The sequence below is a fragment of the Mobula birostris genome, chromosome 7 (assembly GCF_030028105.1).
Source record: "Mobula birostris isolate sMobBir1 chromosome 7, sMobBir1.hap1, whole genome shotgun sequence".
Classification (NCBI taxonomy): domain Eukaryota; kingdom Metazoa; phylum Chordata; class Chondrichthyes; order Myliobatiformes; family Myliobatidae; genus Mobula; species Mobula birostris.
The window spans coordinates 65,292,214-65,311,507 of NC_092376.1; the positions used below are offsets into that span (position 1 = coordinate 65,292,214).

Sequence of the window (19,294 nt, forward strand, 5' to 3'; positions counted from 1 at the left end):
TCCCAGCAAAGGTATCTGAAAAAGATCACATGCAAATAATGCCAACTAGTAGCAACACAGTATAATCTTTAAGTATTCTACTGCTCCTTAGTAGAAGATCCCAATGGCTGCACCAGAAATTAAAAAAAGGCTGCTGGCTTTTAGGACTTTGACAGTTTTGGGAAAAATATGAGCAAATTTGCACCAGGAAGACCTGCATTCAGTTTGAAGCTTCCTGCATTAATGGTAGTAGTATGATCTGATTGCTTAACACTGGCAACTGACAGAATGACCAATAAGAATATGAATGCAAGCAGATGGAGGCAGATTTGTGGTCACCCAGTGTACCTCTTCAGCAATAATGGCAATGCATTAGAGTGCAGATTGCAGGAATGCATTCAATACCATGTTGGCATTTTATATTAGCAGCAAAGTGAAGACGTGTGAAAGAAGTATATGATTCCACTGCAATACTGAAACCTGGGGAATTTAGGTTTATAAAGGGTGCGATGATTGTGTTAGCTACATTCCACTCTGAAAAGGACACCTGCTAAACCTGCATAAAATTCTGTGCAAGATGATGCTAAATTCCTGCATGTAATTTGATATGGGACACATAATTCTAACAGGCCTGCCAAACACCAAATATTTCATTGTAAGTACAGATCGCCTTTCTATGAAGTTGCCCCCAACAAAATCTTGATCTAAATTCATTATATTTGTACTCATGTGCACCCCTGTCCCCTTACTTGCGTTAGCACCTGGGTTACCCCAGCATCCAACATTCTTACAGGACCCTCTAGTGATTCTTTCTAAGGTAAACTATACATAATGCAAATATCCAAGGTGGTGGTTCTAAGAGTCCAATAATAATGCACTTTTGTCTTTGCTCTTTTGCTCTTCCACTGTTGCCTGGCAATTTGCAGCTTTTGGTTATTGCACATTGAGTTTAGGTGCAGTAGCTACAATAATTGAATTCTTGGCAGTATGTACATGCCATGTAAAGTTGCTGGAAAAGTAGCAACATACACAAAATGTTGAAGGAACTCAGCAGTTTAGGCAGCATCTATGAAAGGAAATGAACAGTCGACTTTTCAGTCCAAGACCCTTCATCTGGACTCAGTAGTAGCACAAATAGTGGTGATAATGAATATTAGTTCCCAGTCCTGATTGATAGAGAATGCTGGCAGGTGATCAATCAATGAGTAGTGCAATGCAGTGAGCAGTGGTACAGATAAATGGAGTGGTGGAGACTAGGGGTTCAGTTGTTGGGTTTGGTGTTCTCACTGATCCTGATCATGCTGCTGCAGTCATTGATCTTTCTATGATACTCACACAAGTATTGCACTGTACCTCTGTACAATCATCTTCAATGACCTACACCTACAGCCACTATGTATCCACCTTTTAAATGCTGCAGGCTCACTTTGAATAGGTGTTATCTATTGATAAAACAGATTTTTGGGCTGATTCACTAAGGCAATCAATAGCCAAGATAGTGCAGATGGATTCAGAAATGATTAAAATGGTAAGAAGGTATTAATTCCATTTGTTGTCTACACCAGATCCAATGTGCTAGGTTAAAGACGCATCATGATCACTACGTTCATTTTCCAGTACTAACCGAATTAGCCCATAACATTTCCTCTCAATACATATCTAAATTGCTTCTCAGTAGGATTTCATTTTGCTCTTTTCCAATATTCATATTGTTACGATCTTTGAAAATATTTGAAAAGTTAAAAAAAATGAAGGAGAACTGAGTGCTCGGTAGGGAACAGACAAATAATATACAACAACATAATGCAACTATTAAGACCTAAAGTACTAGAATACAAATAAACATCTAGAGTATAATGTTCATCTGCCCAGCAAAAAATATTTTATTCATCAGGGCAGGGCTGGTGATTAGTGCACACAACTACACATAATTTAATTGTTTTATCAAGTTTCTCTCTATTTATTTGGTTCCTGTGGACTAAAAAATAAGTTACAAGTATGCCTGGAGACAGCATAAATCATCACCCATACAAATGATGTGCTGATGCCCAATTAAATCTGCAAAGACTCTTAAATGATGATGCAATGATACAGTATCAAAGAAATTTAAGGCACTGTAAGCTTGACTGCATAGACATTATCGTTATGATCTTGGAAAATATTTAAAACATAAATGTATATATACACAACCACAAACACAAGAGATTCTACAGATGCTGCAAAATTTCCAAATGCGCATGCGCTGGTTGTGCATGCAGCCGGTTACAGTTGCTCCCTTTAGTTTCCTACTTTTTAAACTTTTTAACTTAGGTTATTTGTTGTATTTTTTTCTCACAGTAACACGTTGAAGCTGCACCCTCTCTAACATGCTGGTGGAGAGAGTTTTATTTGTTTTTTTAGCGCTGGAAATAGTTACATTCGGACACATCTCGTTAGCGTGGCAGCAGGATGGTCGCATTGTTTATTCCAGGGACAAAACTGATTGCGCTCATGATGGCCGGTTTAGCGAAAAGAGCAGCGGACATCCCGGCTGAAGTCTGGAGGAAAACACACAGAGGATGCAGAGGAAGATCAAAAAGGCGAGGGAAGAGGACTGGGTTGAGACAACAGAGGCTTATGGAGAAGAGAAGTTATAAGCTGTGTCTCCCCTCTCTCATCATGGGAAATGTGAGATCGCTGGGGAAAAAAATGGACGAATTGACAGTGCTTGTCAGGAGTCAGAGAACATTTCGGGAGAGCAGTGTCATGTGTTTTACTGAAACGTGGCTGCACGAGGACATACCCGATCAAAGCGTTTCCATAGAGGGCTTCCAGACCGTTCGAGCTGACTGGAATTGCACTGAGAGTGGTAAGTGTAAAGGAGGTGGGCTTGCGGTTCTGATAAACAACAGATGGTGCAATCCTGGGCATATTACGATCAAGGAACGTGTTTGTAGCCCGTATATTGAACTTTTTGCCCTTGGACTCCAGCCATATTATTTGCCAAGGGAAACCTCGCATGCAATTGTGGTTGTTGTGTACATCCCTCCCTCTGCCAACCCGACATCGGCCTATAACATCATTTACACCGTCACAGCCAGATTACAAACCCAGCACCCGAGTGCCCTCATTACCATCCCGAGTGACTTCAACCATGTTACCATGGCTAGAACACTGCCCAACTTCATGCAGTATGTGAGCTGTACAACCAGAGGGGAGAGGACTCTGGATTTGATGTACGCTAACGTTAAGGATGCGTACAGCTCCTCTCCCTTCCCCCCACTGGGAAGGTCAGATCACAACCTAGTGCATCTAAAACCCTGCTACGTGCCTCTGGTGAAGAGTAAACCTGCAACCTCGAGGACAGTAAGAAAATGGTCGGAGGAGGCTTATGAGGTGCTCCAGGGTTGTTTTGAGGTGACAGACTGGCAGGTACCCTGTGAGCCACATGGAGAGGATATTGATGGGCTCACAGAGTGCATCACTGATTACATCAACTTCTGTGTGGACTGCAATGGTCCGACAAGAACTGTCCTTTGTTATTCAAATAACAAGATATGGGTAACAAAGGACATTAAGGACATCCTGAATGCTAAAAGGAGGGTGTTTAGAGATGGAAATAGGGAGGAGCTGAGGGCAATACAGAGGGACCTGAAAGCCAGGATCAAGGAGGCTAAAGACAGGTACAGGAGAAAGCTTGAGTGGAAACACCAGCAGAACAACATGAGAGAGGTCTGGAGGGGGATGAGGACCATCACTAGGGCTCTGGCAAACTAGCAACAGAGGAGCTGAAGGCAGTGTGGACAAGGCCAACAAACTTAACCTGTTCTTTAACAGATTTGACATTGTGGCTCCTGCCCATCCCCCACGAGTCATCTGTTGTCTGCCCCCAACCAACACATATTCCACTCTCCCCTCCTACCCCTCCTCACAGTCCCCCACCCTGCTCTCAAGACTATACCCCTTCCCCACACGAAACCACCGCAGTGGGCTTCACAGCTGAACAGGTGAGAAGACAGCTGAAACGTCTCAACCCAAGCAAGGCTGCAAGACCAGATGGTGTCAGTACACAGGGTGCTCAGAGCCTGTGCCCCTCAGCTATGTGGAGTACTTCGCCATGTATTCAACCTGAGCCTGAGGCTACAGAGGGTTCCTGTGCTGTGGAAGACGTCCTGCCTCGTCCCTGTGCCGAAGATGCCGCGCCCCAGCGGCCTCAATGACTACAGACCGGTGGCATTGACCTCCCACATCATGAAGACACTAGAGAGCTGGAGCTGCTCCGGCCTGTGGTCAGGCCACACCTAGATCTCCTCCAGTTTGCCTACCAGCTCCGACTAGGAGTTGAGGATGCCATCGTCTACCTGCTGAACCGTGTCTACGCCCACCTGGACAAGCCAGCGAGCACTGTGAGGATCATGCTTTTTGACTTCTCCAGTACGTTCAACACCACCCGCCCTGCTCTGCTGGGGGAGAAGCTGACAGCGATGCAGGTGGATGCTTTTCTGGTGTCATTGATTCTTGATTACCTGACTGGCAGACCACAGTACCTGTGCTTGCAACACTGTGTGTCCGACAGAGTGATCAGCAGCACTGGGGCTCCACAGGGGACTGTCTTATCTCACTTTCTCTTGACTATTTGCACCTCGGACTTCAACTACTGCACAGAGTCTTGTCGTCTTCAGAAGTTTTTTGATGACTCTGCCATAGTTGGATGCATCAGCAAGGGAGATGAGGCTGAGTACAGGGCTACGGTAGGAAACTGTCACATGGTGTGAGCAGAATTATCTGCAGCTTAATGTGAAAAAGACTAAGGAGCTGGTGGTAGACCCGAGGAGAGCTAAGGTACTGGCGACCCCTGTTTCCATCCAGGGGGTCAGTGTGGACATGGTGGGGGATTACAAATACCTGGGGATACGAATTGACAATAAACTGGACTGGTCAAAGAACACTGAGGCTGTCTACAAGAAGAGTCAGAGCCGTCTCTATTTCCTGAGGAGACTGAGGTCCTTTAACATCTGCCGGACAATGCCGAGGATGTTCTACGAGTCTGTGGTGGCCAGTGCGATCATGTTTGCTGTTGTGTGCTGGGGCAGCAGGCTGAGGGTAGCAGACACCAACAGAATCAACAAACTCATTCGTAAGGCCATTGATGTTGTGGGGATGGAACTGGACTCTCTGACGGTGGTGTCTGAAAAGAGGATGCTGTCTAAGTTGCATGCCATCTTGGACAATGTCTCCGATCCACTACATAATGTACTGGTTGGGCACAGGAGTACATTCAGCCAGAGACTCATTCCACCGAGATGCAACACAGAGCGTCATAGGAAGTCATTCCTGCCTGTGGCCATCAAACTTTACAACTCCGCCCTTGGAGGGTCAGACACCCTGAGCCAATAGGCTGGTCCTGGACTTATTTCCTGGCATAATTTACATATTACTATTTAACTATTTATGGTTATATTATTATTTATTATTTATGGAGCAACTGTAACAAAAATCCAGTTTCCCCCGGGATCAATAAAGTATGACTATGACTATGACTAAGAAATGTATATTTGTTATTTTCTTCATGAAAATCCAGCTACATCAAAAGGCATGTCATACTGAAGCAGGGAAGATAATGGTGCAATATTATAAGAGATTGGTTTGGCCTCAACTGAAGTAATTTGTGGAAATCATCATACTTTGGGAAGGGTTTTACACTCAGGTGCAGAAAGGTTTCACCAGGATGTTGCCTGAGGTGGATTGTTTCAGGTATGACAAGTGTAGCCTGGGGAAAAAGTACACACTCAGGACAACAAAGACTTTTTCGGGTTTTAATTCCTTTATCGGTTTTCAACGCTTAAGTGCCAGTAGAGGGTCGCGAAACAAAATGAACGAATTTACAAACAGCTCTTGCCGTTACAATCTCATTTTAACTTCCGATTCACACCCTTGTGTATGGACGGAATTGCGTACGCAGTATAAAAATACCAGAATTAATATGGTACAAATATGGTAGTGGCAATCCTACTTGGATGGTGAGGAACTTTGCCCAAGCCACGCGATCCAGCGTTGAGTCATTCACTCGAGAAAATCTTTCCTCACCATGCCCAGCACACACTGGGAAGAACCCAATTCCAACACCCTACCACGACTTCCACAGAAAGCAAAATGGTCTCCCCACTATCCCGCATGTGCGTAATGACATAACTGTCTCCCTTAAAGGCAGAGACAACTATTCTAGCATTACCCAGATGGATGTCTAAGTACACTTTTAACAATACTGAATAAGATCCAATGGTCACCCGGTTACATTCTCCCCTGCATTCAAGTAATCGTCCTCGATTACTCGCTCACTACAAGGGTACTTTTAACTTCCTTAACTGCTTCTCTAAAGAGAACTGAACTGAGACTACCCAGTATATCCGACACTGCTGCTGGACTTATGGAGACCTCATCAAGGACTGACCTCGGTTCGTGATGTGGGTTAGGGTGCTGTCCAGCATTTACTTGTTTACTCCTGCGGGGTGCTGCTACAAGAGGGCTACTGACCTCTGCCCCTGCATTAGCCGTTGTCGGCTCTCCCGTCTCAGTTCCAGAAGGTGTCATATTTTCGGAAGATATGCTGTCTAGGCTAGGGTCAAGACTCTGTACACCCTGTTCTGACATATCTTCTACCACTATCACACCATTCTCTGAATCCTCAGAATCTGATTCATGCCCCAGAGGTGAGCTGGCCTGAGTTACTGGAGTCTGCAGTCTCCTTCGGGTAGTTGGAGTGGGATGGTTCTCACAGGGCCTGATGTCTACCCTGTTCACCCTCTTGCTAGGCCCACCCTCCCAAGGTTCCACCATGTAGGTGTTACCCAGTACCTCTACCACCCTGTAGACGGTTGAGTTCCAAGCATCCAGGATCTTATTACGGCCTAATGGTCTGTTCCTCAAGTAAACCAGCACATCTACGTCAACTTTGGGACAGTACACTTTGTCCTCCTGCCAGGCAATGCGTTCTGCTGCCTTCTGTTCAGAGTATTCTTTTGCTCTGGCATGCACATCCCTCAGTCGGCTCTCGTGTACAGCTAGCCAGTTATGTTTCTGGTCCACTGTCTGTTCTTGCTCCAGCAGAGCATCCACGAGCAAGTGGGGATCCACCCCAAACAACTGATAATAAGGTGAATACCCGGTGGTGGCGTGAGATGTCGCATTATATGGATACACCAACTCGGGTAGATATTCTGGCCATCTGCGCTTCTTTTCTGGAGGCAACATATGCAACAAATCATGCATCGTCCTGTTGAAATGCTCACACTGCGCATTGCCAGTAGGATGATGAGGTGTGGTACGACTTTTCTTTACCCCGTATAGTTTGCAAAGCTCCGCTATGACCTCACTTTCGAAGTTATGGTCCTGGTCAGAATGCAATCTCTCAGGAACACCGTACTTCATGAACCATTCCCTCAAGGAAACCTTGCTGTGGTATCCGCCTTTTGATCCCGAGTCGGAAATGCTTGGGTAAATTTGGTGAAAACATCTGTGACCACTAAGACATTCTCACGCCAGTCACTTGCCGGCTCCAACACAGTGAAATCTACCGCTACAACTTCAAGCGGCCTAGAAGCCAGAAAGACTTCATGGGGGGGTGTGCAGATCCTAGGCTGTGCATCTTAGTTAGTACATAACGTGGACAATTTTTGACCCACCGTGCCACATCCTCATGTAAGCCCACCCAAAAACATCGACTTCTCAACAACTGCAGAGTACATTCTATGCCTTGATGGCCCATAGAATCATGTACATACTCTAACACTTTGCTCCTCAAGCTGATAGGTACCAGAAGCTGGTAACACTCCCCAAGCTTTTCATCCTCAACTAGCCTATACAGTAACCCGTTACGCTCCCTGATACTGTCCCAGTGCCTTAACAGAGACAAAACAGGCTTAGGAAGAGTTTTACACTCCTGGCCACTCATCTTCCTTTTCTGATCCCATAAGTCTCTTAGGACACCTAACACAGGGTCTTGCTGTTGAAAAGTACGCAAGTCCCCATTAGAATAACCTGGGAGGGTTGGAGTGTTCTCTTCCGTCGGACCACTTACCTCACTAGTACCAGCTTCCCAGGCTCGAATCTGCTTAACCCTACAGCTGTTAAGACCATTAGTAACCAGTGCCAGGTCAAGGGCAGTGCCGCGATTGATCAAACTACCAATCGCCACAGACTCCCCAAACTTCGCATCCTCTGAGACAGGCTCAGGCTCCCCTGCAAATGGCTGCCTAGAGGTGCATCAGCCACGGTATCGCTCCTACCCCGACGATATGGGACATCAAAGTCAAACACTGCATAGACAAGTTGCTTACACTGGCTGATAATGTTCATGCCTACAATACATAGGATAGGGGGTTCAGTGCTAACAGGATCCCTGACTAATAGAAAACCACAATTTGCTATCTTCATGCCCATTGCTTGAACTTCTAGCTCTCGATACCCAAGATAAGGAATATCAAGACCGTTGGCAGCTGCGAGCCTAAGCCAGCCAGCAGTGGACAACATACCCTTATTTTCTCCATTCAAGTGTTCTCAAAAGAACTGCTCAGTCAGGGTGCTTACCTGACTACCTGTGTCCAACAGACAACGGACAGCGACACCTGATATTTCAAGCTCCACAACTGGACATGTCCCTACAGCGCGTTGCAACAACTGGTCACAGGGTAGCTGTACATTATCTGTATTGATGAGGTTACGCCACACCTCTTGAGGGGAGGAGGATGCAGACTCCACTTCCCTTGCACCCCACTTCCGTGGGCAATTCTTGGCCAAATGCCCTCCCACCTGACACTTGAAACATATTGGTTGCCCATCTTCTGTGAACCTAGGCCGTAAATTACGTCTGCCACTAGTAGCGCGTGTAAAATCCCTCTGTACAGTGAGATCTTTCACTGCTTGAGTCAATTCACAAAGTGCTTTGCCCTGCTCTGCGACCACTTTAAAGACGTCATCTAGTGTGACAGACTCAGACTCCCGAGCTTTAAGAATCGAGCATTGTGCCTGGCTACTGTTACACTTTGACTTTCCAGACTTTGTATTTCCCAGGGGCTCTTCTACAAGCCACAGACGAGCCTCCTCCTTCACTCCTATCACTGAGGACTCAGGGTGGACCGCACAAATCTGTGGAGCTCCCTTCTGCAGGAAAGATCCCTGATCCCCTCTATAAATTGATGTCTTAGCACCACCCTCTTATTGGTCATGGCATCGGGGAAGTGCTTCAGTACCAAGTTAAGAGCTTGGGCTAGGGCATGTGAAAACTCTCTTACATCTTCACCCTCACGCTGTTTGCGACTGTAGAAGCTATGCCACAGTTGGGGTGCACTATGCTTGTCTCTAAAAACTTTTCCTGAGATAGGTGAACAAGTCATCAGCCCGGTCTTCCTCAGCATCACTGCGCATACGTGCTTCCTCTAAGGCTGCACCCCTGAGCAGGGACATAACCAAGTCATACTGATCCTGGCCAGACTGATTTCTACTATTAAGTGCACATTGTACTTCTTCAATAAAGTCATCAACAGACCTCCCATCTTTCTCAACATCCTCCGTAAATGGAACAATGTGTCTTTCCCTTAGGACATATACATAGGACCTTTTGCTTAATTTATCAATGGTTGCCATGGCTTCAGCATACCTACTACACAATTCCCGAATTTGTTCATTCAAATCAAGTTCAACTGGTGTGTCCTCTGAGCGTGACATAGTAAAACCTCAAGTCATTAAAGTTCACACAACAAGCCTGCAAAAGGGAGCTGCCGCCGTCCTTTGCTGCAAACGCGCTGCCTTCACAGCCCGCAGTTCCCAAAGTCCACGTCACCGCTCTGCGTCCTGACGTCAGTCGCTGACATCCTAGCCCGTTCCCGAGGCTCCAGCGTGCTTTCCACGAGGCTCTACCGCGCTCTATCCTTCTGCCCGACGGGAACTCAGTTCTGTCTTCACCACTACCGTATTAGGTACTGTATATTACACCGCATACAACAATCAGAGACCCTCTCAACTGGCTTGGAATTAGCCCCACTCCTGGTACCAGATTTTGTAGCCTGGGGAAAAAGTACACACTCAGGACAACAAAGACTTTTTCGGGTTTTAATTCCTTTATCGGTTTTCGATGTTTAAGTGCCAGTAGAGGGTCGCGAAACAAAATGAACGAATTTACAAACAGTTCTTGCCGTTACAATCTCATTTTAACTTCCAATTCACACCCTTGTTTATGGACAGAATTGCATATGCAGTATAAAAATACCAGAAATAATATGGTACAAATATGGTAGTGGCAATCCTACTTGGATGGTGAGGAACTTTGCCCAAGCCACGCGATCCAGCGTTGAGTCACTCACTCGAGAAAATCTTTCCTCACCATGCCCAGCACACACTGGGAAGAATCCAGTTCCAACGCCATACCACGTCTTCCGTAGAAAGCAAAATGATCTCCCCACTATCCTGCGCGTGCGTAATAACATCACTGTCTCCCTTAAAGGCATAGACAACTATTCTAGCATTACCCAGATGGATGTCTAAGTACACTTTTAACAATACTGAATAAGATCCAGTGGTCACCTGGTTACACAAGTATTCCAGGAGTGGCTTAACCATGATTCTAAATAAGATTATCATAATCTTGCTACCTTTCAAATATGTTCTGAAAATGAATCCAATGGCTGGCTTTCTATAGGGTTAATAAATTCCAATGCCACATTAAATGGTACAGGTTTTTAGATCATTCTATTCTTCTATCCCATTTAGACAAAGACTTTCTGAAAATATATCTTATTTTTCACACAAAATATGTCATTTTACACTTACCAACATTGAACTACCACAAATTATACATCTATTCTACAAGTCTGCAGACACCTTCAGGCGCCTTCCTGCATTTCACTTCCCTTACAGACTTTCTATTTCTACTGTTTTTTTTAACTGAGAAAATGCCTACTCTTGCATCCTGATAGTTGAATGGCAATTGTTTTGTTACAATCAACCTCCCAAAAATAACTAATTTTTCAAATTAGTCAAAAGAATGGCTCTTTGCTCTTATGTTTGCATTAAATTTTCCCTTGGCAAGAAAATGTATCATGGTATTAATCATCATTTGAATGGGGTCACCAACTACGAGGTAAAAGCTAAGTGTATGAGTCAGTTTATTTAATTTTGTTTTAATGTTTTAATTACATTATGTTTAATTAAACCCATTGAACTGCTTTTAAATGCACCTGGAAACCTTTCAAAGTAGCACTCCGTCAAAGACTACTAGGGCAGATATATGGCTTTATAAAATGTGTTGCAAAAGGTCAACTTTCAACTCAAGCGCATTTCACCTCTAAGGCAGAAATCAACCTTTTTTCCCTTACACCACCATGTCATGTACTCTCTCCTTCCATCTACTCTGTATTTTGTCTTTACTTCCCTTTAACCACAGCAATTTCTCTGTTCCATATAACAACTCAGAAATTGAACAATTAAGGGTTTTCAGATTTGCTCGAATTAAATATATGCATCATTATTTTGATTTTGATAAGTTAATGTGACTGGATTGTTTTGTTTAAAAGCCTGACAATATTGCAATAATTTGAAAACAAAAATTATCTAGATCAAGGTTGTGTGAAGTACAAATCTTGATAGATAAAGTTTATGCAATGAATTTTTCTTAACTTATTTTTCCCTTTCTATTTACAAATCCTTCTCTGCAGCACATTTTCCTAATAAAACACTCTAAGGAAAAGATCATTCTGCAGCAGATCACCTATTGGTGCTGAAAGATCTTGTGTTTATAAAGTGAAATATATAAAAATCTGATGTTTTGCAGTAGATTGTACATTAGTAAAATAAATTATCGCAAGAAATATTCTTGCATAGAAGCACTTAAAACAGAGTGGAAACTAGAAAACATTATGATGACTTAACCTTGTGAAACAAATGCATTCTAAAAATTAGCTCATACTTTCTGAGATCAACAAAGTAGCAACAGGTACTACAAACAATATAACCACGAGTAAATTAAAAATCCAGATACTTAATTTTTTTCTAATTTCAGAAAATGTTATAAGCAATAATGCATTCTAATTAATCTCCTTTGTTACAAATTAAAACATTCCATACCACAATTCGTTATAACTAAACTGTTATATATCATCTATCAACAATAACCTTTCCTGTGGATAGTTACTGTTCAAATTCCCTATTTTTCGATATTAGAACATATTCTACTGTGAAATTATGAATCTTACCAATGATATATTTTTCTTTCTGGCATTATTCACAAATCTTCGGCCTAATTTTTTGACACACCAGATAGAGGCCAGCATCTTTAACACAATCCGCACAACAATTTATCCACAGCTTCATAAACAAGACAAAGAATTATTGCCATCAAGTATTGAGGTACTCATGTTGCACTTGGCCCTTTTCCAATTGTTTTTTTGTTCTGGAAATCCTTAAGTTAGCCTAGGTGCATCTACATCCTATCAACAGAGGACAAGAATGAGGTACTTTTGCAGCAAGCTTACATCTCCTTTGATAACTGCTTGTCTGCAGTTTCTTTAAACAAGATGTATGCGAGAAGGAAAAAAATATTGGAAACAGAATCCAAAACTTGAGGATTAGATTATCACATTTAAAATGAAGCGCATAATGTTCCATTTTCCTTCTCCAATGACTATTGTTTCTCTGTGCAGCTGGGAAGCAGCCAACCTCCCAACCTAAAAACGGTCATTGATGCAGCTAGTGAAAATACTCTAAAACATCTTATCTACCAGCACAAAACAACACTGTGATGAAACAAAAAACAACAAAAAGGATCTACATACCACCTAAAGATTACACTGTCATTTTTGTGCTAAACACAGTTCAGAGGCACCTCTCCCCCTGAAAACAGAAAGACCATCATTGTTCATTGCAGAACTGGGTTTCAGTGAGATTGTTTGGATGCCAATGACATTCTGCCTGAATTCAGTATAGGACTTGCTGAGTACTAGGCCCATCCATAGACCAGAGTAAATCAAACTAGTTACTAATAAATAGTGCCTGTTATAGCTATGTCCTGTGTGAAATTTCATGCACTTCAAATAAATTAGCTGGCCATCATTTCACTGTTTCTGGCGATTCAGAAGCCAAATGTAACTAAGGACTGGCTACAAAGTGTTTCAAACTTTATAGAAACTGCATCAGACTACACTTCCAACCAGAATGCTTATCTGCTATTCAAATTTAATTTTGAATCCATCATTATCTCACTCTAGATTACCTTTCCCCATGTATGTTGTTTAATGTACAAGGATGGACAAGGATAGATCTGGTCCTAGGGTTGAGGTTCTGAACTGGAAGAAGGCCAAATTTGAAGAAATGAGAAAGGATCTACAAAGCGTGGATTGGGACAGGTTATTCTCTGGCAAAGATGTGATCGGTAGGTGGGAAGCCTTCAAAGGAGAAATTTTGAGAGTGCAGAGTTTGTATGTTCCTGTCAGGATTAAAGGCAAAGTGAATAGGAATAAGGAACCTTGGTTCTCAAGGGATGTTGCAAATCTGATAAAGAAGAAGAGGGAGTTGTATGACATGTATAGGAAACAGGGAGTAAATAAGGTGCTTGAGGAGTATAAGAAGTGCAAGAAAATACTTAAGAAAGAAATCAGGAGGGCTAAAAGAAGACATGAGGTTGCCTTGGCAGTCAAAGTGAAGGATAATCCAAAGAGTTTTTACAGGTATATTAAGAGAAAAAGGATTCTAAGGGATAAAATTGGTCCTCTTGAAGATCAGAGTGGTCGGCTATGTGCAGAACCAAAGGAAATGGGGGAGATCTTAAATAGGTTTTTGCGTCTGTATTTACTAAAGAAACTGGCATGAAGTCTATGGAATTAAGGGAAACGAGTAGTGAGATCATGGAGACTGTACAGATTGAAAAGGAGGAGGTGCTTGCTGTCTTGAGGAAAATTAAAGTGGATAAATCCCTGGGGCCTGACAGGGTGTTCCCTCGGTCCTTGAAGGAGACTAGTGTTGAATTGCAGGGGCCCTGGCAGAAATATTTAAAATGTCGCTGTCTGCAGGTGAGCTGCCAGAGGATTGGAGAGTGGCTCACTTTGTTCCGTTGTTTAAAAAAGGATCGAAAAGTAATCCGGGAAATTATAGGCCGGTAAGTTTAACATCGGTAGTAGGTAAGTTATTGGAGGGAGTACTAAGAGACAGAATCTACAAGCATTTGGATAGACAGGGACTTATTAGGGAGCGTCAACATGGCTTTGTGCGTGGTAGGTCACGTTTGACCAATCTATTGGAGTTTTTCCCAGGAGGTTACCAGGAAAGTGGATGAAGAGAAGGCAGTGGATATTGTCTACATGGACCTCAGTAAGGCCTTTGACAAGGTCCCGCATGGGAGGTTAGTTAGGAAAATTCAGTCGCTAGGTATACATGGAGAGGTGGTAAATTGGATTAGACATTGGCTCAATGGAAGAAGCCAAAGAGTGGTAGTAGAGAATTGCTTCTCTGAGTGGAGGCCTGTGACTAGTGGTGAGCCACAGGGATCAGTGCTGGGTCCACTGTTATTTGTCATCTATATCAATGATCTGGAAGATAATGTGGTAAATTGGATCAGCAAATTTGCTAATGATACAAAGATTGGAGGTGTAGTAGACAGCGAGGAAGGTTTTCAGACCCTGCAGAGGGACTTGGACCAGCTGGAAAAATGGGCTGAAAAATGGCAGATAGAGTTTAATACGGACAAGTGTGAGGTATTGCACGTTGGAGGGACAAACCAAGGTAGAACATACAGGGTTAATGGTAAGGCACTGAGGAGTGCAGTAGAACAGAGGGATCTGGGAATATAGATACAAAATTCCCTAAAAGTGGCATGACAGGTAGATAGGGTCGTAAAGAGAGCTTTTGGTACATTGGCCTTTATTAATCAAAGTATTGAGTATAAGAGCTGGAATGTTATGATGAGGTTGTATAAGGCATTGGTGAGGCCGAATCTGGAGTATTGTGTTCAGTTTTGTTCACCAAATTACAGGAAGGATATAAATAAGGTTGAAAGAGTGCAGAGAAGGTTTACAAGGATGTTGCCGGGACTTGAGAATCTCAGTTACAGAGAAAGGTTGAATAGGTTAGGACTTTATTCCCTGGAGCGTAGAAGAATGAGGGCAGATTTGATAGAGGTATATAAAATTATGATGGGTATAGATAGAGTGAATGCAAGCAGACTTTTTCCACTGAGGCAAGGGGAGAAAAAAACTAGAGGACATGGATTAAGGGTGAGGGGGGAAAAGTTTAAAGGGAACATTAGGGGGGGCTTCTTCACACAGAGAGTGGTGGGAGTATGGAATGAGCTGCCTGACGAGGTGGTAAATGTGGGTTCTTTTTTAACATTTAAGAATAAATTGGACAGATACATGGATGGGAGGTGTATGGAGGGATATGGTCCGTGTGCAGGTCAGTGGGACTAGGCAGAAAATGGTTTGGCACAGCCAAGAAGGGCCAAAAGGCCTGTTTCTGTGCTGTAGTTTTTCTATGGTTTCTATGTGCAGAAACACCAACCAATTAACAGCCAAACCAGCCATCATTCTGGTAAATATGATTTCAATATGAACAGATATATAACAGACTGTTCTCGGTACAGAAACTGATGACATACTCCAGAGCTGTGACTCTGTCATAACGTAAAGATATTGTGAAAATGTTAATAAAATATAGAACAATATGGCACAGAAAAAGGCCTTTTGGCCCATAACATGATACAACTTAATCTGCACATCTGCCAGGTCGTGGCTAACATCACTCAATTCCCTGCCTGTTCATATGTCTGTCTAAATGCCTCTTAAACATTGCTATCTTATGGTCTGCAATACTTATGGATTCACTGGTGGAACACTTATCATTTTTCAATATATCAATAAATATGCTGTACTGTATCTGCTCTATGATATGCTGTGCTGCTTCGTTAAATAAGAATAAATAATAATAAAAATCTGAATTACAAAAAATAAAGAATAGGACATCAGAGTTTCCCATAAGCAGATGAACAGTGTTTTAATGTGTCTGATTGATATGTAGTTTTCATATATGACAGACATTTTTTCAAGATATTTATTTATAAACATATGTATGCATCTATGAAAAACACTATTGTATGGCCTGGTTCGTTAAGGTTGTTATAGCCGGGGGGGGCGGGAGGTAGCAATGAGACAAGCTCCCACTACCTATTAAATGCTCTCAATGGCATATGCCTCAGATAGCCTCTGAAAACCAAGCAAAGGTGGGTTACTGGCACCTTAAAACCAGAGGCTTTGGGCAGATGGGGTGAGAGGTGATTAGCCATGGTTGACAGCTCATCTAGGAGAAGGAAAACTCTAATCTCAAACCTCTGTTGCCTTGTGGCTATACCCACTCATGGGGAAGGATTCGGGAGTAAATCCTGAGGGAATAGTCCAGAGCTGGAGTCCCTAAGGCTGTCCTATATGAGTTCAATGCTGACTGGTAACCCCTGCAACACTGCTGGTACCAAACTGTATCGGTCTCTGCTGTTCCTTTGGGTTCATCAGATGTGTGGAGAGGGAGAGCTTGCTACATAGACAACAGCATGCTCTCCATATTGTACTGCCCGGGCTTACATATCTAGACAGCTAGAATGCAGTATCCACGGTTTACTCTGACCAATGGAGGCAGTCACATTGTATGACCTATTGTGAACGTAGGATTCATCACCAATTTTCAGATGATGAAAAAAAATAGGAATGTTCTCCCGATTAAATGTTCATTAACTTCTACTTCTGATTTTCTTGTCAAAACTCCTTAAAGCAATGTACAATTCAGCACTGCCAAGCAACTTACTTCTATCCTAAGAATTAATGATAAAGAATTGAATAGCTTAATAAATTTGTTTTTGATTTGCCTATTCCTGGGAAAGAGTCTACAATCTGAAAACCAGTTTTACTGAGGATCACATATATGCACACAAATTTGCTTTGGAGACAAAAACAAGGATGGATCAAGACAAAAAATCATGGTATTTCTATTACTAAAGGTAAATGTATATTATAAGCAATCTATATACAGTACAAATAATGTGCTAAACAGGGAGGTAAGTGAGTGTTACCTATTTTTTTAACATACTGTGAGCATGAAAATGTTTCACCTCAAGAGTTAACAAAAATGAAATGTCATTAGCTCCACTTGTAATGAAAAGACATCAAGGTAAATGTTAATCATGGGATGCATAGAATTGCCAAGATATTTGTATTTCCCTTTCATCTTTTACTCTAAAATGCAACTAATACTAAAATTCTCTTCCCTGAAGGCACACCTTGGAATGAATACTTTACTTTCAATTATTTTTATGAAGCTCATAGGAACCATAGAATCTTCCATAAACGGAGGAGGTGATAGCTGATGTGCAGGCAGTTGGTTAGTTGTAAGGTGTTCTATCTCCCACCACTAATTATACAGGATTTCTATGAACTGGTAAATGCATGGATCTGAGGTTCTCAATACCATTCCACATTCACCTACTCCACTTTAAGCTGTCATGAGCCAGAGATTCCCAAGGACTCTGTGGAGATATTGCATTTTTTCCAAGGAGGTTTTGAGCACATCCTTGAACTTATATATTTATATCTCTCATGATATGGAAAGAGACAATTCAGTAAATCAAGTCTAATTTGGCTCTCAAAGGAATCTTAATATTCCACTTTTTTTCTGGGTCTCTCTGCCTTGTGAAGCTTGTGAAAATATTGGGTGGCCTTTCCCTGTTTCATTGGACTTTACCCAAACCAAGATCATGATCAGTGCCTGGGGCCCAGGGGTGGTTTCATGAGTGAATTGGAATTCTTCCAACAACAGCAACAATCAAGTAGTGACTAAGAATTATGAGCCTTGAAATCATTGTGACTTGCTATATACTATTTTGTGTGATTTATTTGTATTTTCTACTTAATGATAAAAAAATTAGGTTTGTTGTACTTTCATCAAATGCCAATAATCAAATTTCTCCCTTTCATATAGGAACAAAACTGTTTTAGCCACAATCATAAAAAACAGGATTCCTAACTATAACCTAGTACATTATGTGATCTCCATCATTCTTGACCTCTCTGTAGAATTTGACATATTTGATGAAAGGACCTTCCTCCCATTCTAATCATCCAAACTCTACTTATGTGGATTGTCCTTACTTTGTTCCAGTCGTACCTATACAATTGCCAGCAGAAATTTCACCTTTCATTTCTGGAGACTTACTTTACCCCATTAATTTTTTTCATCTCTTAACTGCTCGTTGTCAATATCCTCCAAGGATATAAAGTTAGTTTCTTCCTTCCAATGCCTCTATGAAGGTAGGTTTCTTTTTAAAGAAAAAAATTCTTTTCCAATATTTGATTTTCTTAAGTGAAGACATTAGAAGATTAGAGTTACTGTTAGCACATTACTCTTGCCACCACATGTATTCTCTGCCTAATCACCACTAGCTTGACCCAGTCTTTCAAAGGAGCCATCAAACCAAACTTGCTCTGTCATGGATATGCAAGATCCTAAGGTACAATTGGAAGAAGAGCTGGAGGCATCACTCCAATATTTACTTCTCAAAAATATAATTTAAACAGATTGTTTGCTCAGTAACCTCAATATATTTTCTGGATCATGATAATGCATAACATGATTACTACGTTTCCTGCAGTGACTATGTTTCAAAAAACTGACAATGACTATAACTTACTCTTGGATATCATTCAAAATATATGTTCTTTATTTTGCCCTTTTTACCAGTAAGTTCCAACTATTAGATTTAGTGTTATCATGTTATTATTGATGATTTAAGACTCGAGGATGTTAAAGTTAAGCAAGGAGATTTACTTTAAACTATGACCTCACAAGCATGAAACAAAAACATGCTGTGAATTTATTACTACAGCTTCAAGAAAAAATGCCTACGTTACTACTACTTTAGAAAGGATTTACTGTTTATTAAGTGACTAGGCCTGAGGCCAGCCTATTTGAAAATAGTCTCAACAACTGGAAGAGTTCAGGCATTTTTTTTAATGGGTTCACTGGCCAAAGTTGAAACTGACCTGGAGGGATTCAGTGCCTTCTTTAAAGTTCACAGCATCTTCAAACTCCTGATCATATTGCTGTTCTTCCATGTCAGTCAAGTCAAGCAGCTGGGCTTGTACATCACAGGGATTAACCTAATAACCAGAGGCAAGAGCGATGTCATAACACAAAAACATTATCTGATACTCAGTAGCATCTCCTAAACATATTATGTGTAATACTTTTGACTTTCAGTTGCAGCATATAAAGCATCATTTGAAGCTTCACATAAACCTCTGATCAATTTCCC

General features: G+C 41.9%; 1 protein-coding gene across 6 annotated transcripts in view; it reads right to left on the minus strand.

Annotated features, from left to right (window-relative positions):
- Positions 1–19,294, minus strand: part of dlg2 (discs, large homolog 2 (Drosophila)) — an 823,880-nt gene that overhangs the window by 533,928 nt on the left and 270,658 nt on the right. For all 6 annotated transcript variants that reach the window (XM_072263309.1, XM_072263307.1, XM_072263311.1 and 3 more), the window contains one exon: positions 19,023–19,139. In XM_072263309.1, coding sequence (XP_072119410.1) covers positions 19,023–19,139 — 117 coding nt within the window. The remainder of the gene's footprint in view (positions 1–19,022; positions 19,140–19,294) is intronic.